General features: G+C 41.5%; 1 protein-coding gene across 1 annotated transcript in view; it reads left to right on the plus strand.

Annotated features, from left to right (window-relative positions):
• The window catches only part of ARHGAP20 (Rho GTPase activating protein 20), a 65,244-nt gene that overhangs the window by 18,981 nt on the left and 25,163 nt on the right, over positions 1-21,100 (plus strand). Inside the window, exons 3-6 of the mRNA XM_064441226.1 lie at positions 11,859-12,029; positions 17,337-17,486; positions 19,359-19,400; positions 20,389-20,473. Of these exons, the coding sequence (XP_064297296.1) occupies positions 11,859-12,029; positions 17,337-17,486; positions 19,359-19,400; positions 20,389-20,473 (448 nt within the window). The remainder of the gene's footprint in view (positions 1-11,858; positions 12,030-17,336; positions 17,487-19,358; positions 19,401-20,388; positions 20,474-21,100) is intronic.

Genomic DNA, 21,100 nt, shown 5'->3' on the forward strand with positions numbered 1-21,100 from the left:
CATTGGGATGAGCATAGGGCTCTGCTTGCCCAGATGTCTCACTGTCCACATGTGCTTTTGGCTGCAGCCCATTTTGGGGGCTTTTTGGATTAGGCCTTGAGGTCTGGCAAAATGCAGCTGTTGTCCAGCCATTGTGTATCCCTGATTTTAGACAATAAAATCTCTGCCAAATGACAGTCTGGTCAAGCAGTTTGGGCAGCGGCATACCTGAGGAGATCACAGACCAACTCACTCAGACTGCTTTGTGATCGTTTATCTTGTGTAAACAAGCAGAAATCCTCTAATGATGTGCAGGTTGATGTGCAGCCTCTGGTGCTCTCATCTCTGACAAGGGCTAGCATTAAATACGCATTGAATGCTTCTCCTGACTGATATGGCATCTCTTCTCCTGTTCCAATTCCTTCCTCACCATGCACAAAACTGCTGGTGAGGAGTTTTTAATCACATCACGGGATTAACAGTCTGTCTTTAGATTTCTTCTGTGCCCATATCTTAAGTGTTTGAGTACCAGGGGCTATATCCAATAAAGGTTAACAAGCCTCAAGGGCAAGACATGGGAATAATTTAGGTACCTGAATCTAAAATCGTGACTTTAAAAACATCATCTCAGTGGCTTCCTGACCTCCCACGTGCCTCTGTTCTTTAGGCACTCTCCTACTGACCAAAGAGCTACCCAAACACCTGGAGTCGTGCTTTTGCATGTCCCAGTATGGCATGACTGTTGGCAGCATGAACAGGTCTGTGTCAAAGAACTAAACATTGCTTCATGTTGAGGCTCCTGAGAAGCTCCATCCAGTAGTCCACAGACCCCATTTAACCTGCCTGGGCAAGAACAAGGCCCTCACAAAAGCAGTTGCAAATGTTGTCTTTCAAACCTCTGGCTGAGTCCACTTTTCTGGAGTGTTTTTTAATAATTGTTTAGGGTAGCTGTTTCTGAACATGCAATATCAGGGCTGAAGTGGGTATTTTGGCAGGGAGAGACCATGGTCTATGTTGCAACCAAGGTTTGTGCCAGCTAGCAAGCCTGGGGTAAGCTATGCTAGGTGCTTCTAGCCTGCTCCGTAGGCAGTTCCCCAGAGACCACCACTGCTCTTTGTGAAACTGCTGGCCTTGAAGTTGATGTGCTTGTGATGGATTGCCCAGGTTCAGCTCTCTACCTCCTTAGGCAATTCATCTTCTTCTTCCCAGAAGAGTCATGTAACTACTAAAGCAGAGGGTAGTTGGAGTGGAGACTTTCCTTCTCCTTCCCACAGTTGAAGCTGGGCCACTGTGCAGAAGGATATGCAATGTTTCTGGGACCAAAAATCTTATGTTCACAGGAGCAAGCTTGGCTCTGTAGATGAATGGTAAAAGCACTTACCTGGGAGGGGAAAGGCCTGTGCCTGTTCCCAGGATTATTTGTGCATATCACCCACTGACACATCCATTTTTCAGCTTGTCCTGTCCCCTACCTGAAAAAGTACTAAGATGAATGTTTTGGTCTGGATCCTTGTGTACTCTACAGGGAGCCTGTGCACTGAACACAGACTGCATTCGGTGGGAGTAGGTATCCAGTACATCTAGGTGCATCCTTGGTCTTCATGGCAGGATTATTCAGAAAATGCAGAAGAGAATGGTGAAGACCTTCATCTGAATGAATAAGCAGAGCTGAGGTGTTTGCATCCACCTTTCTTCCCTCTCTTCCCTCTGCATTTTGTTCTGGTAGTAAAACCATATCCAATGTTTTGCAAGGCATCTCATTTTATCAGAGCTCCCCTGGAAACACATTCAGTTGCTAAGTTCCTCCGACTAAGCAACCTCACATTCATTCCCCTCAGTTTTGCTCTCCAAGAGCAGGACGTGTTCCTGGTGGGTGGTGCGCCAAGTGCGACATTCATTTCTGCAAGGAGGTCACGAATCAGACACAGGCAAGCTCTGCTGCTGTATCAAAGGCTCAAATAAACATGGGAAAAAGCCATCATGGGAAAGGGTCTTGTGCTTCACCCTTCTCCAGGCTATGGCTCTTTGCAGATTTCTCCCTTAGGTCAAGTAATTATCATCAGGTGCAGGGATGTGGGGAATTCTCTAACAGCTTTTTTTCTCCAGCTCATATCACTGGTGGAACAGAAACCTCTGACTAACCTGCCTGAGTAGCTATGCAAAAACCCTCATTGAATATGGAGGCAGTTAGTTATAGGAGAGCAAACCAGTGCATGTGGCTGCAAATAATTTGTCTGCTGGCTGTTCATAAGGAATCTGGGTCATTACACTTGCAATAGCTGGCAGCAGCAGGCATATCAAGTAATCTCTTCACTGTAATAGGATAATTCTTGTGCTGTAGCACTAGTGTCAAAATATGGTTTAAAGCCCTTGAGGCAAACCAAAGGCAGATTTGTTCCTGTTACAGCTGGGACAGGTGCAGTGAAATGACAATCCCACCTTCCATGCAGCACCTGTATTGGTCATCCCTCGCAGGGAAGCAGTCCTTAAACATTTAAGTCAATACAAGGGCTGGGCAGATCCTCCCTTCACATCTGCGGTGGAGCTTTGTGGAGTTCACCCCACAGTGTCCCACAGTTGTGGGGATACAGGCAAGGCCAAGCAGCAGTGGCTTCAATGAGAGCTGCAGCGTGTGGGAGGATAAAGTGTGGTGAAGGGGCTTATCTTTTAAAGGCAGTAGTTGCAGCTATTTATAGGTCACTTTGTATGTGATTACTTTGTTTATAATCAGCAAGTTTCCTCCTGAAAAAGGGCAATTGAGGAGCAGCAGCTGATGGATTCCAGGTTTGCTTTACCTGACCACATATTTGAAGTCTTGCACTGTTTTGAATGCATGTGTTTTTCTTAAAACTCGTTGCCTAAACTGCAGACTCTACCCAGGTGGCATGAGCCGAGGAGGGGAAGAGCCTAGCTGAATTAGTTCTTGAAGAATGGGAAAATCAAAGGCTAAAGGGGAATGACTGTTGAGCAATGAGGCTTTGAGAGACTGTGAGGAGGCCCCCTGGTATTACCTGATAATTGACTGAGGTGGCTGACAGGCAATAAACCTAGGCAGTCATCCAGAAAATGCTGTTTCCCTGTTAAAAGTACATGGTCACAAGTGCCTTATTCTTGTCCATCTACAGCTGTGTAACATGAAGCTGCAGACAATAGGGTAGACAGATAAACACAGGCTCATGGACAGCCATTTATGATGGTCCAGAAGTGTTTTCTAAAGATGCCCACAACAGTCTTTTCACCTCATGTGTACCTCAACTTGAAATGACCTGTTTCTGCAGAGGTCTGCAGCATGTCCTGGCTATTTTTGGTAGCCCAGAATTTCTGGATATTGTATGACCTGTGCTGAACTCTTGTAATACAGTTTGCAAGAAGATATTTGAAACACCCTTTTGAAAGAAAGGTTAGTTTAATCCATAAGGTAATTCAAAATCAACAGAGTTGAGCTAGGCTTTTAAATGTCCCAGTTATGATTGTTGCTTCCCCAAAAAATTAAGGTAGGACAGAAGCCTTATACCTTCAGGCTACTAAAATAATACTGGATCCTCATAGAGGGACATGGGTGAAACTGAGATCCCAGAGTGCTCCCCTGTACACCTCTTTGGAATGGGTAGGAAGGAGCCATGGTGGAAGTGGCAAAGGTGGCCTGTGCCTCTAGACTTCTCATGGGCCGTGAGAAGCTCCAAAAAGCCCAGACAACCATGGTCAGAACTGCAGTGTGGGGGTGGTAAGTTCCTGCCTTTTCTTTGCCCTCTGTTCATCCTATTTTTTTTCCCCTCTTTTTTCCCCCCCCCAAAGGTTATTTTTTTCCTGACTTTTTTTTTTTTTTATCTGAACAATGAAATCTTTGGGTAGACAATGCCTGGAAAGCCACTTCCATAGTGCAACTGGAATGGGAGAGTAACTCAAGGTGGTGGTGCTATGTCACTCAGTAAAAATGAGTGGGAACTGCAGTGGGGAACAGAGGATTGATTCTTCCAAAGGCCAAAAAAGGTTTTATAGACTTCTACATGTGAATATGTCCTCCCCAAAACTTCTCTCCTGCTTAGGGAGACTTGGACCAAAACCCCTTGGACTTGTTGATTGCTAGCAGAGCTGTATAGCAGGACTGGAGGACACCCACACTGCAAGAGCTTTTCAATAGGATTTAAATAACTTGCACTAAATTTTTTTTCTGGTGGAAATAGGCAAAATATGGCTGAAACGTGTGGTGCTAACTTATACCAATAGAGAATTTTGCCCTTGTGCTAAATTTTCAGAGTAAACACCTTGCAGCTGTTTGTTAAAATAGAACAAAAAACCTTGGAAGTAAACCAAACCACAAGCGTGTTTCCTGTCTCCAGCCACCACACTGTAGTACATATTTGCTCTGCAGAGAATATTGTCCTTTTGGCTATGTAGAAATTACTTAAGTGCAGCTTGTTTTCAGTTAAGCTGCCAAGCTTCCATCCTGAAATGTGTGAGGATTTTTTCTTTTAATGAAGCATTTTTCCCTACAGCTATGTGATATTTTACTGCAAGTCTTAATAATTTACTGATTTTTGGAAGACCACAGAAAAATAATAGTTATGTACCTCAACACCCTGAACATTTAGTGTAAACCATGTTTTTCATCATAATAATTTTTATTACTTTTAATAAGATTTTGACATCTTGCAAAGATTATTTCAGATACTTACAAAACAACTTTTAGAATCCTAGACTAATGTAAGTTGGACTATTTTCTCATATTTTGAATTAAAATGTGTACACTGAGTTTTAGAAGCAGAGGAGTGGTACCTGATTTCTTAAGTGTAAGTGGTAGCCCTGATTTCTGCCCTAAAATGTAAGTTTATCTATTTATCAGAGCAAAACTTGCTCCCAATCTCTATTAATATTCACCTTCCTTCCATTGTCCGGGCTTGTGCTTGCCCTGCCTGTGCTGGAGAGGGGTTTGCAGTGTATTTTGATCCAAAGGCTCTGTGACCCTGTTGGCACTCACTGCTTTATCTTGGGTGCAGTGTTTTCACTGCAGCTTGCTGAGGTCCAGCCGCTTGCACAGGTAGAGTGAGGATAGTCCTGTGCTAGAGGCTGTGAACTGGGGCCAATGCGTGCCTGTGGCAGAGGGCTTTCTGTGAGATCCACAGGCACAATCCATGAGGGAAAATGCAGGGGTGAGAGGTGTCTGCCTCGGATTTGTTCAAATACATTATTTGTGGAAAAGAAGTTGCAACCAGTAAAGCATGCTTATCAAGTAGGAGCAGGCATTTTAATATGTAGAAAATAATAAATACTCTTTGAAAAACTGAGCACATCTCACTTGTTTCGTTGTACAAAAGCTACTGTATGCGATGGTGATGGCCTAGGAGACTTTAACAGAGTGCTGCAGAAAATAGACTTGCAATTTCTGGAATGCTGCACTGTTTTCACAAAGTGCTGCTTCAACTGTATAAGATTTACCATAGATAACAGGAGGCAAACATGCCCACCATTCTCAGAGAGAAGCTCCCTTAGCATAGCAGGGATCAAGCTGACAGCAGATTTTCAGAAATGGGTTGGCAGCCCATGTGATTAAGAAGTTTTATGCTTGTCTCTCCAAGTCCCTTCTATAAATACTCAGTGTAAAATTACAACAGCATACTAACTTTGTGTTGTTGCATATCTTACCTACTCCCTTCCTGGAAAACACTCCTGCTCTCCAGGCTGGTATTTTTTGTGCTTACTTTCACCCCCCAGGTATAATTATTATTTATTAGAATAAAGTGCTGCATAAATTTAGATGAAAAGCATATTCCAAATCATGAGGAATCAAAGTGGGAAGATGCACGAAAGATCCTGAGCATGTGGGTGACTCCCTGAGGGCACTGGTCATGGCTGGAAGGGAGTGAGAGGAGTGAATGGTTACCACCTTTAAAAATTGAAAGGGTTTCTTTTATATATATATATATATAATCTGCCTGTCTAAATAGAGCTCTGAGCTGCAGATGGATCCTTGTGGGTGATCCATATCTGTGTGGAGCCTTGCTCATGGTGAGACGAGCTGCAAGTGCTCGCCCCTGGAGCCAGCAGGTCTTTGCATGGCCGTGCCAAACAGGTAGTGTGGACGGGGCAGGCTGGGCCAAGCAGCTCTTTTCAGACCATGTGCTTTAAGGAACTGGCAGTATGATAGAGGCTAAATTCATCAGGACCATAAGCAGGACCATCTCCATTGTCTTGCATTCAGTTCCAAGCATGGATTTTTGGTTTCAGTGTCAAAAATTGTTTGTCTTTCCCTTAGCTTTTCACTTTTCTCTTTTCTCACACAGAATGTGATGATCCATTATCATGGGATTGTCGGATTGGCCAGGATACAGTACAAGTCATGTCCAAACTATCATTTATGATTAAATTAGATGTGTTGAAGTCCTGAAGTGTTAATATTGCACTTGAGTGCACTGCAGGCACCCTGTGATGCAGATCAGCACTCACTGCTGTGGTACAAGTTTGGGGTTTTTTTTTCAACTTATCTCAAGGGAGATAGGGCTTGCACACCAAATTGGAGCTCTTTTCTTTTGGTTGGTTAAAGAATTGTTCTCAATACCTTATTAAGTTAATTACCTTGAATGCAAAATACCATCTAGCCACACAATATGGGTAATATGCCTTATGTGCTAAAGGTTTTCCAGCAGTAAACCATCTCAGCTTCCAAGCTCAGTTAGGGCCTGCCTCATTAACAAAAATAGGAAGCAAGCATCTATTAAGCTACTATTGAAGTTCCTTCTCACAGGAATTTTTAGGAGCTTAAGGGTCTGAGCAGGAGGCACAGAGAAAAGTGCAAATATTGTTACCTGATTTCCAGTATAAGCTCTATGAAGAAAATGAAGGAACTTGACTTGTATATCAGGTTTGCTTTTTTGGGGTATCTCTGCTGGTCACAAATCACATGTGATCTCTGACTTATATATCCATTTTGGCAAAAATCCGTAATGTGGGCTGGGCTGTAGACGTTTCTTACTGTGCAGATAGCTGCTGTTTTCACTAGCCTTGAAAGGGTGTGAATAGCTTCTGCTTCTTTCAGTGGATTGCTCTAGCTCAGTGCTGTGACTCAGTGATGATAAAGTAAATGGTTTACTGAGAGACACTGAGGTTGAAAACTCACTGGCTTTATTTTTCCTAAAAGATAAATTTCTGGTTCCTTAGAGCCACCCAAAACTGGCTTTTGAGACACACAAAAGAAGTCTGTCCTGTCTGAACACCACAAGGAATGTTGGCAGGTGCTCTGCTTGGTGGGCTTTCTACCTGTAGCCAAAACCAGGTTAGGTTTGTGCTGTAAGCTGCAAGCTCTACATGTATAGGCACAAAACTGAGAAGAGCTTCTGGTCCTTACCTGGGCTTCAGCACTGGCACAAGGATGCAGTATTTCTGCTTATGGTACCTCTGTGTGAAATGAATGTAGGCTAAGTTGTTCACTGTGAGAGGAATTTGGAAAGGTATTATGTATGTGCAAGAATTGGACAGACCGCATGCAGCGTCTTACGTGGCTGGGCTGACTCAGATTTCAGCCTATTGAATAGCTGCCATTTTACTACTCTGCTCATTAAAAGATGCATTTCTCACCCTCAGAGGTTAAAGAGCAAAGTGATATTTTATTCCGATAGGTATCAGTCGTGCGGAGAGCGACTTGGTGCTACACTATTAGAGGAAATGAACTCTGCGGCTGCAGGGATATCATCAGTGGAGAGAAGTTCTGGCAGAGAATTATAACCAAAAGAACAGAGTGGGATTTAGGGTGGAGCATGAGCAGTCTGTGGGAGGGAGGTCGTATAGCTGAGATACCTAGCTCATTCCAGCTTAGGTACCTTGGAACAGATGGTTCCCCTGAGGCATCTTGTAGCTTAATCTAAATCATAGATAGGCTGAAGTCATCACTGACTGAAATCAAGGGAAAATTTCCCATTGCATGAATGTCGTTTGAATAATGGATTTAGTAACCACTTAACATGGGCTGTTAAACTCTCCTTTGGAAAGTATAATTTCTTTCATCATTTTCACTACAAATACAGAATAAAGCTGACATCTTCATTATACCAGGAATAAACATTTTGGGGGTCATGCCATTCAGGTATCAGTTTTACTGAGAAGCCCCAAGGAAGTTCTGCAGGGGGAAGAAGAAGTATTTCTTGTGCTTTTGTGGTTTCTGGTAAATACGGGATTGATGAAGTGAGCAGTGATGTGTTTGCTTTCACACTGAATGCAACAGGGATGTATTTTTCAGTGTTTGGCTGGCTACTTTGGATTTCAACTTCATATATTACACCTACAAAATTGAAGAGTTCTTTTAAATCATTGTATCTTAAAAATTTAGGCTCTGGAAACAACAGGAGAAAAATCTTCAATTATCTTTATAATAATTTCAGCCAGTACTGTGATTTTAGTCTTTTCCTGAATAACTCAAGAATATCTGTGTTGTTATCCTCGAATTACAGAATTTACTCCTTGGTTAAAACCACGCATGGAATTTTCAGACCCCCAAAATGGTACTTTTGGGAAGAGATGCCCACTTAAGAGTTACAACGACAATGCCATCTAAACATCAGTATCAGCCTTGCTTCTACTCAGTGCAACATGGCTGATTGCTGACTCTGCAGGATATCCCCATCTGGTGGAAATCAGTTCACAGTTCCTTCTTAACAAATTCAGATGATGGCTTTTTTTCTGCCAAACGGGAAAGATGTTACTTTTTGTGGTTTTTACATGTGTTAGTAATAGAATGACCTTTAAGGGAACACTAAGAAGGCCCTATATCAGTTTTACTTTTTAAATTACATCAGGAATCACATTGATGTAAGTACTGATTTTTGCATAATTCTATTAAAAGGAATTTTCAAAGAGTCAGTATTTGAGTGCTTAGCACTTTTTCAAAATTAGACTCATTTAATGACCAGAAAAATCAGTGAGCCATTAAAAACTGAACTCCAAAAATACCTCTTTTGTATAAACCCTATGCTTGAGGGTATAGCTGATCTGCATTTTCTTCAATGTAACAAAACTTGGGTTTCATTCATGTCTTGTAACAATGGAACATTAATTGAGAAGATCAAAAGCGTGCTTTCCAAAGACATTTTTTGTCACTGCTGGCTGGTGAATTTCTTCCATGTTCCTTTGTCCTGGGGCTTTAGAAGGTTCTGGTTGAATTAATGGCTTTGATTTTTTTCCACTTTGTTTCAAAGGAAGAAAATATTTTCACTTTTTTTTTTTTTTTTTAATAAGGCTTATCAGGTAAACTCTATTAAAGCACGTGAGAGTGCTTGTGAGAGTTCGGATGATAGAGAAGCTTGAAAGGCATTGGGTCAAAAGGCAGCTTTCATTAAAATTACTGGTTTATGTTATTGTATTTTCCTGTTCTAAAACCAAGTTCAATTTACTTGACCCCTGCTAGCATTAATAAACCTATTGCACCTTCCTTTGCTCACCTGCATGACAAAGATTTTGCTTAATTTAACTTGGGAGTTTCCCAGGCTTACAAGTCGGAATGTAGAAAATGTACAAATGGGAATAATCAAATAGAGTTGCCTATAAGGAGACACGGGAGCCTGAACCTACAGGAAAGACAGTAGGGGCAGGCACTTCAGTATGATTTTCTGAATGTTTCTGCTGATTTGGTTACTTTAGTGTAACATGAAAGGTTTTTTTCTAACTATTGTTGTTACTGGGTTCAAATATAAGTGAGTATTTCTCTGGCTTAACCTTTGAGGTAAAGGCCATGCATGGCTTTCACACAGGTGGACCAGTCAACATTCCTGATTTCTGCTTAAGTTTCTGTGCCAAGTGCTGCTAGGGAGTTTATGAAATTGAGTCCCAGTAACCTATCAGGCACTGATGAACCGGTGAATTTATGAATTCACAGTCCCGCAGAAGTGGCAGGGTAGGAGAGATACTTGTGTTCCCCTGACTCCTGTTGCTGGCCACACAGCATGTGTCACTGTTATGCTGGAGCAAAACTCCTCTCTCTGCTTTAACCTCCACACTCCTGGCCGCCTCTTCTGCTGAGGAATGATCAGATAACTTCAGGTTTGCGTTATTCATTCTGACAGTTATTCCTCTTCTTTCTCTCTTCCCTGAAGATGTAGGTAGTGAAAGACAAGATTAATACACAGTTTAAGACAAATTAAGTTGAGGAATTCTTTCAAAAACTCAGGCTTCTAGCCAGAAAGGGAAAACCAAAGCCAAACAGGGCTCTCCTCAGCAGGTAGAGATCCTCACCAGCTCCTTACAGATCAGTGAAAGTGTGTCCTGCTAATGTAGGCCAATCTCAGAGCTTATCCTTTCCCTCCCAGCTGTCAGGATTTCCTAAATAATTTCCTGAGTAATCCAGCCGAAGGCATCAAGGAGAGGAGGGTTGGGATTCATCCAGACTCTGAGAGGTACAAGAAGGTTTATGACCTTTCTTGAAGGTTGTCTATACTCATGCTTGTTTTCTATCATATCTCTCCCATTTGTTCTGGGACTTTCACTATATAAGGTCCATTTCTTCTCCCAGAAAAGTCATTAGGTGTTTGTCATCAATTCCAGTGGGACCAGGAATAAAGCATCATCACAAAGCTGCTCACTTCAGCCTTTCCTTGCCAAGATGATCCTTCCAAGTTTTAGCTTTTATTTAAGAAGAAAAAATAAGTAAATGCTTTTGAATAAAAATATAAAAATTGAACTCATTCATCCAACCAAGGGAAAAAGGCAAGTGGTTCATTTGGAGGCTCCAATAGGCAAAGTAAGTAATTGAAAAGTTGCATTTAAAAATCATGAGCGAAGATGCTGATAGGTCCTGGTTTTAATCCAGAAATTAATTTTTTAAGGTACACCAGGGTGTAGGAGACCCAGGTTCAGTTCTCTCACCTGCCTGGGAAAATTTAAAGCCATATCTGTGGCTTTCCAAGGGAGACCCTGACCTGCAACCAGCTTTTAGAGAGCCCTAGAGGAGGAGTGTCCTCCCCTCAGACCCTCACATTCATTCAGTTCAGCAATGTATAACTAGACATTTGTTAGGGCAAGGCTCAGAAACTAGGGGTGTCCTCTCTGGGTGAGTGAGCTGACCATCGTGCTAGAGAAACTCTTATTTCTGCTTCAGTAACTATTCAACTACTTTGTCATGCAGAACAGTTAGATCAGGAGGGGTTGAGGGAATCATGTCTCCACCATCAGTAATCTTTGACTGCAACCTACCTGATACCTCCTTAGAAAGATGTCTTCCAGGAGGTAGCCTGATCTGCCCACCATAGACCCGGGTTGGGATTATCCAGCAGCCTCTACACACCACAGCCACAGACCAGCAGAGCCATGCTCCAGTCACATAAATAAACCCTGCGATGGGAGCTTACTTCCATGTGGGTCATGTGCTGGGGAGAGGCTGAGCTGCTTCTTCTCATGTTGCATCTCGTACATGGTCTGTCTATAGCCAGGTTCAGTTGTACCTTATGTTTGCCCTTGGTTCTGAATAATTTCTGTAAATTGCTCTTGAGCCCAAGTATGAGTCTCCTCCTGACCAAGGTGGGTGTGCTGTTATCCCTTTGTCATGCATATGTCTCCAATCTATTTATGGAGAGGCTACAGAAGGTGCGGTATTTTCTCTAGGACTTTAATACAAAGGGAGATGAATAGAAATAGACAAAATGGAGATGGCTGTATTTAAATTTTGCTAAATGCTATCCATGTGCTTGGGCTATAAAAGATTCAGTAAGGCCAATCCCTAATAGATTTTGTCTCAGAATCAGATTGCTGGATTATCTTCATTGTCCCTCTCACCTTTCACTGAAATGTGGAAAAATAAATCGCTTTTTGGCAGCAGGAGCAGGAATTTGCTGCCTGGTTCTCTCTCACAGGCAATCAGTTCATTCACTTACCTTTATTCCCTTTATTTCCTTTTACAGGGAAGGCTGCTTCTCCCCCATCAGCCCGGAGGCATGTCCCCTTGTGCAGTCTTTCATGTGCCACAACCGAACATTCATCCTGGATGGCCATGTGCAGCTGAAGACGGGTCTGCAAACCCAAGAGCGCCACCTTTTCCTCTTCACAGACCTTCTGGTTGTTGCCAAGTCCAAGTGAGTATGGCACCTCAGGCACTGTTCGTACAGAGCAGCCCTTCTTCTCAGCAGAGCGCAACATAGATTTCCATAATGCTTTTTTTAGTAGCAAATCTTCCCTAAATCATAAGGAAGCTTTTTATATGGTCACTGGAAGTTAGGTGCCTGACCTCTTCAAGCACCTTTGAAAAACCCATAGCCATAGAGTAATTCCAGGACGCAACACTTTAAAGAAGTATCAGATGTTCTTGAATATATTGCTTGTATTGTATCATCTTTCCTGCTTTGGGAGCACAGCATCATAGAAAAGACTCATTGGTGCTCAACTGTGTCCGTTGCGCTGCCTTCAACTGACTGTTGTGTTTTAGACAGGTTATCTTCAGTCCTATGGGGTGTGCGTAATGCCAGTGGCTGGGTTGCAGAGGGGCTACAGGTCTTAATGCTTACCTGGAGGCTGCATTGAGACACACCAGTGATGAGCATCTGTATAAAAATAGAGATTGCAGGTGGCATCACAGTGTCCATCTCTGTTAGTTTTGCTGAGCCAGGAGGAGTGTGGGGAAGGGGAAGGAGAAAGGAAGCAATGCTGAGCAGTCTGGGTAGTGTTCATGTGTAATCAGGCTTGCTGCTGAGCTCTGATTATTCACTCTACCGTTCACAATTAAAACAGATTTACATGCTGTGTCTAGCATGCCAGCTTCATGCAGCATTTGTGGTTTAAGGCAATTTTAGAGGGTGCTTTCACTTGTTGTTATCAGTTATGAAAAAATAATAATAAAAAATTGTGATACAGATAAATTCTCTGTTAGGCACTGTGTTTGTAGTTTCACAGGGTGGGTAATCTCAGTGTGAATGCTGGGCTTTTGCAATGTGTCTTTTCGCTTAAGCAATTGTTTCAGAGGCTGCTGGGAAAAGCCAGAACAAATCTGTGTTTTCTGTAGAAATCTGAGCTGTGTCTGTTTGAATCACACGTAGTAAATGTAACCCCCCCAGTGAAACTCCTTCACTTGATGTAGTGTGACAACACAGAGGATATTTTACCCAAAACATGTTCCACTACGGGTGGGTGGTAAACATAAAGATATTTAGGGGAAATCTTGCTATTCTACCAACAGTACCAGTAATAGCATTGGCGCTGTATTTATGTATGTTTGTGTCATGTAATTTAAGCTTTCAAACGTTAAATAGTTGCAACTTACCTAGGCTTCTAGGCTCCTTTTATAGTCACCAAGGGAAAACCAGCACCTTCCTGCAGCAAACTCATCTGATCCTGAAAGGGTGCTGACTGTGGCTGAGGGGACTCATGCTCTTAAGGGTCTCTCGCTCTGTCCACTGGCTATTCAATGGGCATAGTCTCACGAATTTAGGTCTAAGCTTGTAAATTGTAGAAGGCTAAAGTCAGGTGAGATGAATCCTTCCCTCCCTGGTCAGCATGCTGAGCAGAAGCAATGTTACACCTGGGCTGAGCTGCACATTACTGCAAGTTTGGCTAGGTCCCAGTGGGACTATTTGCATAGTAAAGCACTACTCCCTGCAACCACTCCAAAATCTGGTCCCCAGGGAGTAGCAGTGGCTCTTACAGCATTTGATTTAGTATGGTGAAGAGTCTGCAATGTTTGAAGAAGGTGGAACAGAACAAAAGGTGCTTCTGCATGTGAAAAAGGGGGAGGGGGATCAAGTCTTTGCTAGAAATGGTAAAAATAGTATTTTGAGTGATACTGCTTCATATATTTTAAAGAACTAATTGGGATGTTTTCTCTACAGCTGCCCTGTCAGCAATTAAAGCATCAGAGCTGTCACTAATGAATCCTACTTAAAATCAGCATTTTTAAAGATATCTCACACTAAAATACCGTTGTTGATTCCTAGAGGGAAACCTGAGTGGTGTGTATTACTATGCAGCTGTGACTATTGTGACTAGTGATGCGGAGCCAAGACAGCAGGTCACCAGGACAGAATTAATTATACAGTTGAATCTGACTTAATTTCAGAATTATTCCTTGTGAAGGTGCTAAAATTTTTTAATACTCTTTTGTGTCAAGTGGGTTTTCAGCCTGGGGCATATGAACACCTAAGATATTTTAGGTACAGCTGGGCACTGTACTGGTGTCAGCTCAGCTGCAGATAGCCCGTCGCTGTACGAAGGGAGCTCATGTATAATTGGACTTCATATGATCGGCAAATGAGTACAAGTTTTTCCTAAAGAGAGCAACATGTATCTTGTGTCCTCTGAGCTTGCTGAGTAAAATCCTATACAGCACTGAGCTGCTGCTTAACGGCAGTGAATTGGTATTGCTTCCATGGAAACTTGGTGGGGGGTAAGAGACCTCTCTACAACTGGTCTGAGTATGACTTTGGACAAGGTGCCTGTAGGTTCATTTTCTGATACTTTGTAATAATTTTTGAAATGTAGACTGTTGTCTTTTCAGATCATGCATTAGCCCAGCTTATAAAAAATAATACTCACATGCTGTGCTTCTCTCTCTGCTGCCCCACCTTTTACTGCCCTCATGCGAGGAATAAGTCAGGAATTGATTGAAAGGGTTTTTCTCACTAAACCACTGTTAAGTATGTAAAATGTTATACTGTTTTCTGTATATTGATTAAATCTCTTACAGAAAGCGTGTGTTTTATTTTGGCAGAGTAAATATTTCAAGGATCTGTCAGTTCAATAATCAAGGTTTCTTATGTAAGTTTTTGCGTGGGAGGCACAGAGACATGGCTTCCTCTTTCTCCTTTGTATTACATTCATGCCTATATACACATGCATTTTAAGGTTATTTTCCCAATGTGGCTGGACATAGAAATTGATGGTTGAACACATACATGGAATTGCATTAGCAATCTCACAGTAGATCCATTAATGCTGTTGTCAGAGGGTCCTATTAAGAGGATTAGTAAATCTAGTGAGAAGTTAATCTTCCATCTGTTAACAGCCGCAAAGTATCCAATTGCCACTTACAGAAAGCAAAAGGAACTGAATTTACTCTGCAGAGGTGGCACAATTTGTGGTGTGTCAATACCTACGCCATTTATGTTCATGATTTTTCTGTTGATTTCAGTGGACTCTGGGATCTGCCTGTATTTATCTGGCTGCAAGTGTAACACTTGCAAGGGGACTTACCTACTTAAAAAAAAATAAAAACTTTGTTAGGTTGTTACTCTTTCCGTTTTTCAGATGTTCAGGCATGCTGCTTCCTTAGTCAGCAATGATATATTAATTTTTAGAGGTAGTGCTTTGGCACTTAAATAGAAGACCCACATTTCACAAACGCTGAGAACCCATGGATTGCATAAAGGACATGGCAGATGGAGATAAAATTATACTTCAGGCTCTTTAGATGTTAATGGAGGCTACTGTTTCAGCGCCTCTGGAAACCAGGCCACTTGAATACTGATAATAGCTGAGAGCTGTGACTAGGCATGGCAAACAGGGTAAGAATATACATCAAGTGTGACTGGAGAACATCTTTGTCCTTCTGCCAGCACCCTGCTGACACCTGCTACTGGCACTGTAGGGGTCTGTCTTTATGAACTGTAAATGCTAAAAAAGTGAACCAGCATGTAGAGAGTTCACTGTACTAGGTAATGGGAAAAAGAAATTGAGGAGAAAGGGAGGGACAACAGATTGATTTGGTGGAGCCAGACCAGGCATCCATTTATTAACATCTACATTAGAATTCACGGCTGTATATTTTTGTACATTTTCACAGTTCATTCTGTGGTCGGTTACAGTCTTTTCTGTATTCTTGACAGATCTTACTTGTTACATCACAAACTAGTTTGTTGACAAGTGTGTTGAAGTGTTCTCCTGTACTTTAAGTTTCTCTTAATAAACAAAATGTAATAAAGAGAGGTGAAATGTACAGCTGACCAGGAAACTCCATGGTATAGTTTAAAAAATACATGAACTTGAGATGGTGTTTTACAGTATTTTGTGGCGATCTAACTGAAGTGCACCTTTTTGCCAGGTATGATATGCACTGATGGTCCTTTCTTGCCCACCACTGTAAAGGCTGCTGGGTTATTAGACTTGTTCTACCCCTGTTAGCATAGTGCCAGCTGGAAACCTCAGACCAGGCAGGGTACTGCAAGTTTATCTATGTTCTCTTCAAAGCCACAAGGTTCAAGTGCTTTCATGTTTCAGACTGTATTAGTTCATTTGGTCCTAAATCAAATACCTGTAAATGAGACTAATCTCAGAGAAGGTAGTCCATGTCTATCAAAGCTCTAAGAAACTGCTTACCTGGCATATTTATTTATAGAGCACTAATCACCGTGGTGCCTGGCACTGTCTCCACCCACATTTGCAACACAGTGTTGAGCTGACATGCTTTTGCTTGCAGTCTTTGAATTAGAAGGGCAAAACATTTTCAGGGAGGGGACACTTTTTGTCCAGCCTTTCCCTGCTGGCCCAGGAGAACCGTAGCTTAGGTAATTCAGGCTGCAAGGCCTCTAGTGCAAACCTGTCTTAAAGTGAGTGGCTGTTGCATTGCTACAAAGCTGGACTGACTTTGTGAGATTTTATTTGTTTCTCACATAGCACTGATGCCCACAAATCCTACAAAGAAAGGAGACTTATAAGAAATAAAGTGGAAGAAAGGAGTTGAAATAAAAAAGCAAAATTCAGTAAATTTTACCTTTACTGTACTCTAAAGTTCAGTAGGATAAAATACAGGAAGGGCCAAGTTAAAAAAAAAAAAAAAGGGGGAATTTAATGTATCTTCCTTGTATAGATGACTAGATATTTTGAGAATGCATGAAGTCCTGGCTCATTTTCCAAGTGGCTGCATGCAGCTAGTTAATGGAAGCTGTATGTGACCTGTGCTGTAGTTAACACAAATGGCAGTTTTCTGCTTATTCTTTCTTCAGGATTGCCTAGTTGTCACTACTTAAACTCACCATGGTTGTTGACCCTGGGGCTAAGCAATCCAACTATACTGTAAACTTCCCAATGGCATTAAAGTCATTGGAAGGAGAGTCAAATGCAAGTGGCAATCTTTGCCTTATGGCAAGATTTGAAGGGGGCCTCTAGACATGGGTAAAAGTTTTCCCCCCAAGAAGGGGGCTGTCCAGGGATGCCACAAACAACCTACTTATCCCACATATAGGATATCTGTTGATCCCATTTAGATCAGAAATTGATATATTTTTATATGTAACCCAAATAAAACTTTTTTTTTCTTTAACTAAAGCAGAAGCGCTTCTTCCATCAGCTCCAATGTAAGCTTCATGTGTGCCTGAAGGAAGAAGAAACTGTGAGTTGTTTAACCTGCCTTGCTATGTTTTCATGTGTGTAACAAAACTGTGAATTTCTGCTGGCAGGTCGCACTCTCATTTCAAACTAAAGTGCCAAGCACGTCTCTGTGAGATGTGGACAGCATTTTGTACAGAAGAAGTCTGTGAAAGCAGCACAGACCCAGAGAGGTCCTTTGTTTTGGGCTGGCCCACCACAAACTGTGTGGCAAATTTCAGGTAAGAACTGAGATATGTTTTATTTACCAAGTTACTTAAATGTTTTTAGGCTGACAGGTAACAAGAGTATCACGGACTCATTTCAGCGCCAGTGAAGGTGGGAAGCAGGAACTTACTGGTCCTTAAACCAATTCCTTCTACTGCTGTGAGCAAGTCACCCTCCATCCCTCATCTTCTGTCTCTTTGCAAATGTGGCAGCGATAGTCACTTATGACTTAAAAATTTGAGAAACTACATGATCTGGCAAAGAACTCTGTGCTGTAAAATTGCTCAGTGGAAATTCTCTTTTTTGGGGGTATAATTTGACAAACACCTTGGCTAATTAATAAGATGAACTACAAATAGTAAACAGCCAAGCTAATGAAAGGATCAGAGACCCTCATAGGACACCCTTAAACAGAAGAACTTATATTTGAAGTAGCAGGAAACGTATGGTGAAATAGTGACCTTGTCCTATTTCTCTTTTTAATTTAATTGTGCCAGAGAAATTGTCAAAATTCCTCTTAAAGTAGCATCTCTGAATCTTAATAGGCAGAAAGATTTTTGGTCTGTCTTTGCAGCATTGACTGTAGGACACATAAGGGCTGTAGAGGTAATTTCAGTGATTAGGCTAATTTTAGTCTCAGCAGGAGGGCTCGGTCATCACTTTGGATGAGGGAGGGCACCATCCCCCTGAAATCCCAGCTGCCTAGCCACAGTAATTTGTCTGGGTCTTGGAAAATGCATTTTCCTCTTTACCAACAGAGAGCAAAAGCTGACGCATGCAGCTTAATTTGTATGTCACATTGTACGTATCCAAAGAGAATGCTGTGCACAAAATGCTCTTTATTGAGCTGGTTGTGCTGTTTATGTTTTTCTTCACTTAATAGTCCTGAAACAAAGCTGAAATCTTCTATTGATTTTCAATTGAACTCTTGCCAATAAACATGTGCTTCGATCTCGAGACAGTGTGTGAGCCTTTACAGCTATCAGAAAGTAGTTGCATAGGAAAGCAATAGCTTCAATCGAGAGTCAGAGATTTTATAGAAGTGAAATTATTTTATGTCTGGAGGTACACAGAAAAATCTAAAATGCCATGCATAAGTCAGGTGCATATCTGACAGAACTGAAACAGCCAAAGCAGAATCACATTTTTAATGTTTATGAAGTGCATCAATCAGTAGGTTTGTAGTTCCCTAAATGCCTGCTCTGAAAATCTGAAGAACTTAATTTGCAGAAGCAGCAGTGGGAATAACAGTTACTCCATCTGGGGCAGGACTTAAATCAATAAAGTTAAAGTAAAATTAGGTTAGATTCCTTGCACTATCCTATTATTAGCTATGTTTAACCCGACAGTCTGTATCATTGAAAGTGGATAAATGAGATGAAGATAAATGAGATAAGCCTTAAAATGTCCAAAGATAAACCCTATTAAATACAATGGGACCTTTTTGATTGTGGCTTACGTGTCCTTTGTAATGTGGTGGTAAACCAAATAATAAATAAGAAAATTAGAATAGTGAAGTGGAAAGAAGTCTATATACCTGAGGAAATACCTTTAAACTTCTGAATGAAGTTCTTATTTTAAAGAACTCTCTTCTATTTGGAGATGAGTTTAAGAACTCAACCCATTTCCTACTGAATTCACTGATAAAGCTTTAACTTCTGTGGTAAAAACTGGTAACGGAGGCTTTTGATCTCTGTAGCAGGCTTCTCAGTTGATTTTGCAGGGAAACAGATTTTTCATTCAAATCTGGAAAAACCTTTTAGGTTTTTTAGGTATTTATGGAAATTGCAACCAAGAAGCAGTCCATTCCACTGTGGTCTGTACAAGGGCTATTTTAGTATTAGAATGATGGCTGATTTGTCCCTGTTTTTCTATAATTCTTGCAGGTCTGCAGAACAAAAGGAAACATGGCTGTCTTTTTTGCAAAGGTACTTTATTATATGGTCTTTAAAGACACTGGAAAGAGTCCCAGTCATCTAGACCAGTGATTCCCAAGCTGTGGTACCTATGCCGTCATGATAGATAAGCTCTTTCAAAGACATATTAAGGGAAAAAAACACGTCTTCTCCCTGTAGAAGATGGTATGTGCCGTTCATGCAATGATCACTACACAAGGAGAGGAATGCTTCCCTGTGCCTGTACACGGCTCAGCACAAAACTGGAGCGATTCCTATCACACATGATCCCTTCCCTATGCAGTTATAAGAGCCTCTGCCACAATTGCTCTAGCTGAGCCTGGGGCTTTTTCCATGGTGATGGCTTCTAAGCAAGTCCAGCTCAGTAACCTCTGCTCTAACCTATCTGCTGCTCATGGCTGGCTGTATTTTGGTCTTACGAAATGGACCCCAAACCGGATGGTATGGTGGGAGGGTTTGTGTAAATAGAGCTGTCTTATTTTCGTCAGTGTTTGGACAGAAAACTGCTAGTGGTGATTTTGTTTTCTGGTCACCTAGTTCTGCTGGTTGAGTTCTGTGTCTTTATCTGATTCTTCAGACTTCCTGGGGTTGTTTAAATCATCCTTGCTGGGGATGATTTCTAATTCACTCTTCTCCTGTTCAGTCCTTTGAACTGTTCCATACAATGGGATGTAACTGATTCCACCAGGAGCCTGTACTGCAGACTGGGGCATCACAATGATGGGTAGTTTTAGGTTGATTTTTTAAATCCAGTTGCTCTGCTGCTTACACTGATTTCTACAATGAACTTTAACACAACAGGGCATTACTGGGGGCGACAGTCAGCATCCCTTCCAGATACTGCTGGATGCTTTCTTGTCCTCAGAGGTCTCTCTACTGCAGTACATCTGCAAACAATCTGCTTCTTACCCAGTTATCGCTTGATTGCCATTTAAATCTCCATCTTGCTATTTATGTTTATAATTTTTAAAATTTATTTGTTTTGTACTTGTTTTGTCAGTCGAATAAGAGAAGAGAAGGAAAAAGACTATCCTAAAAGCATTCCTCTGAAGATAATTGCGAAGGACGTGGGAACTTGTGCATATGTAAGTGCTCTTGAGATAAACAGGGGTCTAAATCCACATCACCTATGAGTGCTAGTCACCTGTAAATCCTTTTGATATTAAGAGGGTTCCTTTGGGTTGCTACCTCCTTTAAGGATTCAGCCCCTTTAAAAGACTCAGCATATGGAGCCTTAAAATGTTTTTTTCTTGTGTTTAATACATTAGTTCCTTTTTGAAGACAGTCTGCTTGGTAAGAAATTCTGGTTCTGGCACACAAACTAAAGATTATACAGTGTGAAGTCCCAGGAAAACATCTCTAGTGGAACTTATGCATAAGCATCTTCAGAAATGCCAGTACAATGTACCCTTTTTTAACTTGTAAAACTGATCTAAACCCACAGCTGCCTTCATTCAATTCTGCAAAGTTGCAATGTGTTTTATTGTTTATAATGATCATAAGTCAGTAAAGCTGTGCATATGAACACCCTGAAGTTGCCTTAAGCATGTTTTTCATCAGCTGATGTTGGTAAATTCATAGGCACAAGGTAAATTAGTAAAGAAAGGTCAACCACAGGGTGATTTGCACCTTTTTTTACTAAATAATTTTTAACCAATTTAAACTAAATTCTTGTATGTATGTGGCCCGTTCCCTAGGGACACCCTAACATT

The sequence above is a fragment of the Phalacrocorax carbo genome, chromosome 1 (assembly GCF_963921805.1).
Source record: "Phalacrocorax carbo chromosome 1, bPhaCar2.1, whole genome shotgun sequence".
Lineage (NCBI taxonomy): Eukaryota > Metazoa > Chordata > Aves > Suliformes > Phalacrocoracidae > Phalacrocorax > Phalacrocorax carbo.